At 50.0% G+C, this 9,635-nt stretch overlaps 1 protein-coding gene across 3 annotated transcripts in view; it reads right to left on the bottom strand.

The window, feature by feature from the left end:
• Positions 1-345: 345 nt before the first annotated feature.
• The window catches only part of EPHX2 (epoxide hydrolase 2), a 57,715-nt gene continuing 48,425 nt past the window's right edge, over positions 346-9,635 (bottom strand). For 2 of the 3 annotated variants that reach the window (XM_003830799.5, XM_008956234.4), the window contains 5 exons: positions 8,329-8,431; positions 7,443-7,512; positions 5,156-5,236; positions 4,741-4,799; positions 4,064-4,541 (listed from right to left, as the gene is read on the bottom strand). In XM_003830799.5, coding sequence (XP_003830847.3) covers positions 4,463-4,541; positions 4,741-4,799; positions 5,156-5,236; positions 7,443-7,512; positions 8,329-8,431 — 392 coding nt within the window. In that variant the 3' untranslated portion in view covers positions 4,064-4,462. Of the gene's footprint in view, positions 1,140-4,063; positions 4,542-4,740; positions 4,800-5,155; positions 5,237-7,442; positions 7,513-8,328; positions 8,432-9,635 lie in introns of those variants that run through there. The other variant, XM_034965877.4, reaches the window with a different exon arrangement.

Below are 9,635 nucleotides of genomic sequence, written 5' to 3'. Positions count from 1 at the left end.
GAGGACATTAGGCTATTTATTTATTTCTAGAGATGGAATTTCCCTCTTGTCGCCCAGGCTGGAGTGCAATGGCGTGATCTTGGTTCACTGCAACCTCCGCCTCTGGGTTCAAGCGATTCTTCTGCCTCAGCCTCCCAAGTAGCAGAGATTACAGGTGCCCACCACCACACCTAGCTAATTTTTGTATTTGTAGTAGAGATGGGGTTTTGCCATATTAGCTGGGCTGGTCTTGAACCCCTGACCTCAGGTGATCCGCCCGCCTCGGCCTCCCAAATTGCTGGGATTACAGATGTGAGCCACCATGCCCGACCAAATTTTAATTATTTTAACTTGAAACTAATGCATTTGTCCATTCATCCATTTGTGCATATACTCTCCAGTTTATTCAGCAAACGTCTAATGAGCATTTTACATATGCCAGGCCAGTGCTGGGTTGGGTTTCAGGATGAATTACTTAGGCAGCCCCCGATCTCAGGGCCCTCACAGTCTAACAGGGAGACAGACAGTTACACATTTGGGTGCAGGAGTTGACACTTTACAATTGCTCAGGCAAGAAAGTATTTTATCATTTGTGGCCAGATGGAGTCCTTTGAACAGTGAGGCATAATATTTGTCACCCAATTCCTGTTGGAAAAAACCCTTTGAGCCTCTGACCTAGATATTTTAACCATTGTTTGCTTTTAATTTGTGTTGATGGTAATGTGGCTGTGAACGACACGGAAACTGGTGGACAGTCATGTCAAGGTCTAAAACCGTGGGTTCCCTATACCCCAAGACAGACAGAAATACCTTTTTGTCCTGTCTAGTCTAATAGACTCACTTTTTAGAAGACGGGTCTCCTGGAAACCTTGGATGTTGCTAATTGACAGCCACTAAGTGGTCCTTCCTTGACAGAATATGTGAGTGATCTCAGCCTCCTCCCGGGAGCAGCACAACCCACTGCTGGAGGGTGTGAGAGAGAGTATGAAGACTGCTGGACCTCTTTTTAAAGGGCCAATTTCTTTTAGCAGAGGGGAATATACTTGTAATCTATTCCCTTTGTAATCATGACATAAAAATAACATATTTTTACTATTCAGCCACAAAAAAAGAATGAAATCTTGTCTCTCGCAGCAACACGGATGGAAATGGAGAGCATTCTGTTAAGTGAAATAAGCCAGAAACAGAAAGTGAAACACCACATGTTCTCACTCACATGCAGAAGCTAAAAAAAAATTCATTTCCTAGAAGTAAAAAGTAGAATGGAGGATAGGAGGCTGGGAAGGGTTGGGGAAGAGGTGGGGGATAGGGAGGGATTTAAGGAATGTCAAATTCCAGCTAGATGGGAGGAGTAAGTCCTAGCGTTGTACAGCACTGAGCGATGACTACAGTCAACAATGATACATCGTTTTAAATAGCCAGAAGGAGGTTATTAAATGTCCTCAATACAAAAATGATAAATGTTTGAGATGACAGGTGTAATTACCCTGATCTGATTGCTACACATTATATGTATCAAAACATCACTATGTACCCCATGAATATGTACTAGTATGTTAATTAAAAAATTAAATTCAATCCCAAAATATAGCATTTTATAATTAAATCATTTTGAACACACTCCTTGCCATTTGTACTTAAAATGGCATCTGAAAATCTTCCCTGATTGTTCCAGGGAATGCCCTGATACCACCACTGCAACAGTTGACGTGTGGCCCAAAGGTCCTCAAAGCAGACCAGGAAACATAGCCCTGGACATTCCACTATCTTCTTGAAAAACCTAAAGACCTCTTCCAGTCCACTGTCCTTTATGGCCCTTGATACGGTTTGGATTTCTGTCCCCACCCAAATCTCACGTCAAATTGTAATCCACGATGTTGGAAGTGGGGCCTGGTGGGCAGTGACTGGATCTTGGGGGCGGATTTCCCCCTTGCTGTTCTCGTGATGGTGAGTTCCCATGAGATCTGGTTGTTTATAAAAGTGTGTAGCACCTCCCCCTTCTCTTTCTCTCTCCCTCGTGTTCTAGACACGTAGGATGTGCCTGCTTCCCCTTCACCGTCTGCCATGATTGTAAGTTTTCTGGAGCCTCCCCAGCCATGCTTTCTGTAAAGCCTGCAGAACCGTGAGCCAATTAAACCTCTTTTCTTTATAAAGTAGCCAGTCTCCGGTAGTTCGTTATGGCAATGGGAGAACAGACCGATACAGCCCTCAATCTTGTATAACCGGTTATATTTTCTGGCAATGCTATGGACTGGAGTTATTCAACTCTTACTTGCCAAAGGAGCAGAATTTCTGAGGCCTTTTTGATGGCTGATGGAGATGACTGGATAGAATATTAAAAGCGAGACTTTCGGGAAGACAGGTTTGCTGTTTGTGCTCCTTGTAGTAAAGGACGCTTTTAGGTTTTGATTATTTCCTTTCCCCCAACTGCTCCCTTACAAATGAGCTTGAATACACCCAGTTAGGAAAATAATGTGATCTGGCGTAAGCCTTTCCCCCAGGCCTCATGATTGCCTTTAAATTAGCCCTTTAATTCTCAGATGCAAAGATTGAGATGGTGGTGGCATGGCTGGAAATGGAAAGCCCTTAGAGGTCTTGTCCTAAGACAAACTGGAAATCTTATAGCTGATACTTCTATAGCACTTCCTCCATGCCAAGCACTGTTCTAGAACTCTGTGCATATTATTAACATACTTGATACAACCACCCATGAGTTAGGTCCTACTAACGTCCCCTTTTTTATAGATGAGGGAACTGGGGCACAGATATCCTTTTTCAAGGTCACAAGGCGAGTATGCAGCTGACCGGAGGCCTAACCTAGGTGGTCTGGCTCCAGATTTAGAAAGGAGAACTTCTCTTTTTTTTTTTTTTTTTTGAGTCGGAGTCTCAATCTGTTGCCCAGGCTGGAGTGCAGTGGCGCGACGAGAACATTTTTTTGTAGAAAAAGCTCAGCCTTAGGAGCCAGAAAGCCTGCTTCTGAATCCAGGCTCTGCCCCCATCTAGCCAAGCAGTCCTGGGCAAATTATCTGAACCTCAGTTTCCCTCTCGGTTAAATGGGAAGGACTCTCTGGAAGGATCAGAGGTGGTGCATGGAAGACTCCAGGTGCACTAGGGCAGTGAAGAAATGCCAGCAGCCTCCATTTCAAACCTCTCCTGGCTTTCTCCCTATACACAGATACTCAGGCTCTTGTGGCCTGGCCAACTCATGCCCGTCATCATGCCAAACTCAGCTTGGAGGGACCACTTCCTCTCGCAAGTGCAGCGAGGCCATTGTGCGTGCATCTGTGAGCCCGATAACCATGCAAGGGGGGCAGGCAGAAAGGACTGGGGACCCAGCCTATGGGCTTGGAGGAGGTGGCAGGAGGAACATTCCAGGCAAAGAATGGGTAAGTTGGGCAGAGGGTCAAGGAGGATCAGCACCTGCAAGTGTGCTGCTGGAGGGCGGTTAGGAATTGGAGGGTGATGGGGCCGGGCTGGGGGTGGGCAGGGGCAGTGGGGGAGGCCCTGCGAGGTTCAGGATCCAACCATGTGGGCGGCAAGACCCGTGAGGAGGCTGCTGCTCCAGGACTCTGGGGCTGGAAGCAGGGCAGGGGAGAGACCACTGCAGGAGACACATCAGTGAGACGGGAGCCTAACCGGATGTGACAGGAGGCAGGAGAGGGTAGAGGGGAAGATAGGGAGGAGGGGGCAGAGGGGAAGATGAGCTGGATCTGCCTGAGCCTCATGGCAGCTGCTGCTATTTAATTTTAAACTGATTACAATTCAATGAAATTTAAAATTCTCTTCCTCAGCCTCACTAGCACATTTCAAATGCTCCAGGTGCACATTTGTGCCTGAGCAAACTCTGCTAGGGAAGCCGGGAGAAAGGCAGGTGGCTACCTGTGGCCAGTGACTGCTCTAGGGGACAGAGCACAAGAGACCACTGCCATCCCCATAGGATTGTCTCCTGGCCAGCACGGCCTAGATCACGCAGCACCTTGGAGCCCAGAACAGGGCTCAAAAGCAGAGGGAAAGGGTTCATCCCCATGCCGTGCATTCTCCGTGAACAGTCACTCCACCTCTCCAAGAACAAAGACAGCCAGCAGCATAGTCATCTTAGCTTTATTGAGTAAGGCATTCCAATCTCTACTAAGATTCTTCTAAATGAACGGCTGATTTTTCTGCCAAACTATGCATTGGTCAAAGAGAAATCACCACCTGGCCACCCCATTCTGTCCCCCTACAGGACACTAAGGGTTCTTACAGATAAAGGGACGATGCATTCATGCCTGGAGAACTAATCACACCTGATTTCTCTGGGATCTAAAATAATGTCAAATTTGACTCACTTTATGTAAAGAAAATCTTTTTTTTTCTGCAAACCCCTTCAGAACAATGCTGCCATCCATGCGAGATGTGTGTAAGGCCACCTCTGTATACTAAGAATGGTGCCCCAGCAGGTGGAAGGAAGGCACACCTGCTGAGCGTGGGCGCACGCTGCGTTCTACATCTTTGAGACCACCGGTGGGTTCCGGGCATCAGAATCCAGCCACTTAATGAGGATCTGATTCACCTCGGTGGGCCTGGGGGAAAGGGAGAAGTAAAAGAAAAAAATAGCCATTCACACTTGTCTGCACCTACCCAGCCAACTCGAAGGCAGAGGTGAGTGACATGAGTGGCTAAGCCATGCCAAAGCCAGCACAATGAAACCAGAAAAGCTTTTATGGAAGGTGAACGGGGGGCCCTGCTCTCCCTGACCCCAGGAGCCCCCAACCTCCTTACTTGTCCATCTGTGTCCAGTGCCCACAGTCCTCAATGTGTCCCCTTTTCAGGTGGGGAATCTGAAAGGAAACCCCAGGCAGAAAGGTAAATGGAAGAAGGCAGATGGGTGAGTCTCTGGCTAGTGCAATGGGCAATGGACGCCTTCTCTCTGCTCCCCGCAGGCCACCCTGCCCAAACCCTGCAGGATTTAGGAAGGGAATAATGAATGAATGAGACCCCACATCCATGCAGGGGAAAGGAAGGTACAGTCACGGGTGCTGCTTGCAATGGGGGGACAGTGATGTTACTGATGATGTGCTTCAACCATGGTCCTATCCACATGACAAGGTGTATCTTCTGCTGCCGTCTTCCCTCTGAGCACCCGTGCCCTCTCCCAGGGTGCACTGATGACCCCTGTACAGGGCCATTCCCTCACCCAGTCCTCCATGTGCTTGGACATCTGAGGAACGAGCACGAAGTCCTTTTCCGCCGTGACCATCAGGGCCGGAATCAGGATCTGGGGGGAGAACAGGAAACAGAAGTGGCCAGCACTCCACAAAGGAAGCCCTCCCTCCTCCTCTGAAAGACCCCTGCTCGCCACCCTGCTGTGGTCCTGACGTTGTATCTGCCGAACTTTGCACAACAGACTCGTGGTTATTACTGGAGATCTTTAAAATAACAGCTTCAGCAGTGCAGAGGCCAATATGGGTCTTATGTGTGCAGGTGTGTGTGAGTGAGAACGTGTGCTGAGCTGCATGTAACTGGGAGAACCGAATTGACGGCACCAAGAAGGCAGAAGACACCCTTGAATGAAGATCAAGATTCCTCTTCCCTGAATTAAATAGATGCTTAAAAGGGGCGACCAAGGTTCCAGAGAAAATGGGGGCAGCCACAGTAGTAATCGATGTGACATGAATGGCAGCAAAGTAACTTCCAATTGCTGGCAAATGAGTTGAACACAGGGAGGCATGCACAGGAAGGCCAGGAAAGCCTCTGTGTTTTTTCCTTTGTTCTCGCTCCACCATTACCCTAATTTCCAAGCAGCTTTGACCCATCCCTGGTTGAGGAACGTGCACTATTTTCATTTACACCCAGAGTGATGGGCATCTCTCCACACCCCTCCCTCCTCCCACAACCAGGAGCCAGGAGAAGGTCAAAAATGATTTTGTGGCTAAAACGAATCCTGAGGCTTCTATGAGGTTTGTAAACTCTAGAAAGTTCCAAGCTAAAATGTGAACTGGGCGGTGGGCGGGGGGGGAGGATGGGATGGGAGGAGGTGGGGGAGGAGAGAGGAAGATCCAGCTGGAAACTGCAGAAGAGAGGCTGGGTGCAGTGGCTCATGCCTGTCATCCCAGCACTTTGGGAGGCCGAGGTGGGTGGATCGCCTGAGCTCAGGAGTTTGAGACCACCCTGCGCAACATGGTGAAGCCCTGTCTCTACTAAAACACAAAAAATTCGCTGGGTGTGGTGGCGCACTCCTGTAATTCCAGCTGCTTGGGAGGCTGAGGCAGGAGAATCGCTTGAACCCAGGGGGCAGAGGTTGCAGTGAGCCAAGATCGTGCCATTGCATTCTAGCCTGGGCAACTGAGCAAGACTGTCTCAAAAAATAAACTGCAGAAGAGGAGGGTTTCTGATCTTAGCACCATTGGGATTCACCTTCCCAGTGCCTTTGTCAATATTTTCCTCCACGCTTTGAGAGATTTTGTCTGTCCAACTGCAGTTTGGTCATTTTCATCAGTCATATGATGATAATGACAAGGAACACTAACGGAGCTACTAGGTTCCCAGTACTGCTTGTAACAGGTCACATGCCTTCAACCATTTCATCCTTACACAGCTCTGTGAGGGAGGCACTGTTCTTGCCACTTCCATATTGCAGAAGAAGCCACAGTGGATCAGAGGGGTTAAGTACCTTTCCCAGGGTCACACAGGGATTAGACTCAGCCCATGTGCTTCCTAGCCTGCTCTTAACCACGATGTTATATACTCTAGTGCCTCAAGACCTAATTTTGGGAGGTCAAGACCTGGTCTGTTTACGCACCATGGTATCCCAGGGTCTGGCAGGAAGTCTGGCACGTAGCAGTGTGTTCACTTACAGAGTGAACCAACAAGGTAACCATGGCTACTGAGTGAGCTGATGAAGGTCTAGCTACCTGTGCAGTCACACTGGGGAATAGATTTCCCTTAGATTTTTAAACATTTTGAATGTAAACTGGGAACCTCCATTACTCCTTCTGCAGACCCAGAGATTGGAAACTCATCTTCTGCTTGACAAATGAGGAAACTGAGACTCAGAGATTGACTTGTGCAAGGTGACACAACCTAAGGCTAAAGTCACATCTCTGAGAGCACCTAACACTCCTCTGGGCTGGGGGCTCCAGTATCCATGTCACTTCTGGGAGGTGCCCCAGGCCATCTGCAGCCCTGCCTTGGGGTACCACCACCAGGGGACCTGGGGATTCCGGATGGATGCTGCAGTTCCCTGGACATACCCCAGCTCCATCCCCAAGGTCACCCTCTACCATCCCAAGAGAAGCACCAGCAAGAAAGATCCTAGGGAAACCCCTGAAGGGAGTCACTTCCCAAACCCCAAAGGGAAAGGAGGTGGCCAGCAGATCTGTCCACAACCAGCTCTGGCCTAGGTCATATCAGCTCAGGCCAATGGGAAGCCCCGCGGGCGGGTCCTGGGGTGTGGATGAGACTACACTGAACCTGGCACTCACCTTCCGTCCCAAGCTTTTGCAGGCCCACTTCCAGTTCCTTTCCATGTTTCGGTACCAGTTTAGAGGACCTCTGGGGAGAGATCAGAAAGTAAAAAGAGGGAGGCAGTAAGTAGACGGCTCTGCTAGACACCAGCAGAAACCTGCTCTGCACAGCCAGTCATCCTGGGAAGAGCAAAGCCTCCTGCAGGGGCAAGAGAATAGAGCCCAGGACCCACGCCTTGCTGTCGGGCGCAGTTGCCAAGCTCTAGCAGCAAGGCCTTGTGCAAAGGACACAGGACTCCACTGAGTGAACTGGCAGCCTCTAGGTTGGCTTTTGGGACACAAAGAAGCCGGCCCTAAAGGACCCTCCAGGGAATGTCATCGTGTCACCTTGGAGGCTGGGGAGGTTGCTGATGGTGGGGAACTTGGTTTAGCAGCCTCACCATCCAGAGGCCACTCGCCTGCCCCAGGGAGCCCACTTGAGAGGGACATTGGGAGGTGGAGCAAAGATGCCCCCTCCTAATATGACATCAGGAAGTAGGGCAAATGCACCAAAATGTATGCACTTTTTGAGTTTATGTGGATTTTTATGTTTTTCTGAAGAAAGAGCCCAGAGTTGCCATCTGATTCTCTGAGGAGCCATGACTGAAAAGTAGTGAAAACCCTCTGCCCTATGGGGGGCCCCATAAGCATAAGGAAGAACAAGCTGAGCTGTCCCAAACTAGAGCAGGCTGAGCACCATAAAGTAGTGAGCCTCCCGACACTGGAGGCATTGAAGCAGAGGCTGGCCTGGCACTAACGAGGGCTGTGGTGGAGGAGAACTGGGCCTCACCCTCCACCCTGAGGGCTGAAGATCCCTATCTGTCGATCATCTCTCATCTGTGTCTGGGCCCTGTGCTCTCTTTACCTGAAACCAGACTTCTTGAACTGCTGCACATAGAACTGGATTTCCTCCTCAGTGACCATCCTGCTGAGGCTGGGCTCTTCTGGGCTATTTACAAAAAGTCCTCCTGCAAAAAAAGCCACTTGTTGACTTTCCCATCCCCGGGCCAGGTGTCTGCATTTTAAGGTGGGGACCTCATTGCCTCTCGCAGACCATCTGAACTTGCGCAAGGCCTTATGAGTGCCTCCATCTTTTGTTCCCTTATCCTTTGCCAGAGTGATCCCATCTCCTCGAAAGCTCAAAGCTGTGATCTCACGGTCATGCTGGAGCCTGATGTTCCCTCCCACCTAGCCACGACTTCACGGGCTATTATCACAGCTCCTGGACCAACCACAGTTGCCGGCTTTTTCAGGCACACAGCAGCTATATCCCAGACCCTGCCAGCCCCCAGCTCCTGCTCTCCCCTCGTCTAAACCTTTCCCAGCCAGCTTAACTGTGGCCCTTTGGAGATATCGCCAGAGATTCTTGGAATTTTCATAAGGATTTGCTCCGTTTTTCCTCTAAGGCAGGAAGAGAACCCAGGCCAGGTGGCTGCATCCTGTCACCTCCCACGTGCCACACAGACCCTCTGTGGTATCCCACTGTGGACCCCTCTCTTGTCTTCAGGGTGCTGCACAGTCCCTTCAGAGGATGGCCTGTGATGACCCCTAGCAGCCCAGGGACCACTGCAATTTCACAGGGCACAGCCTCAATGCTGGTGCCTGAACAGGGCCCGTCGGCATTTTCAGATTCACGAAGACCCGGAGGCACAGGAACTGGTCATTCCAGGCTTTTGTGAGACACATCAAAGGGGTATGTGATGAGGATGTCACCCTGTGATGAAGCCACCCTGAGCCTCCCCACCAGGTGGGTGCTCCAGACTCACTGTACCTCAGGGCCCCTCTGCGAGCATCTCAGCTGCTCTGCCTCCCGTGAGACTGTGGGCTCACTGAGGGTGGCCACCCTGCTTCGTGTGTCTGGGTAGCTGAGCATGCAGCCCCGGCTTCATACCCAGCCTGTGCTCACAGCATTTGAGGAATGAATGAATGGGTGAATGAATGAGTGACAGACGGTGTGAAGGAATAAGGGAATGTGGGTGTGGGGGAGGGAAGGGAGATGTTCTTTGAGCAGTGACAAGAGCATGGCCTGCAGGGTCAGAGGAGTTTAACCCCAGCTCAGCCACTTCGGACAAGTTACTTAACCCTCTGAGACCTGTTTTCCTCTTTGGAAATTAAAAATAGTAGCATTTTTCAGAATGCTTCGAGGATCACAAATAATTTATCTAAAGGGGG

Source organism: Pan paniscus, chromosome 7 (assembly GCF_029289425.2).
Source record: "Pan paniscus chromosome 7, NHGRI_mPanPan1-v2.0_pri, whole genome shotgun sequence".
Taxonomy (NCBI): Eukaryota; Metazoa; Chordata; class Mammalia; order Primates; family Hominidae; genus Pan; species Pan paniscus.
The sequence above is the reverse complement of the archived record's forward strand: the minus strand, read 5'-3'. Positions and strand labels throughout refer to the sequence as shown.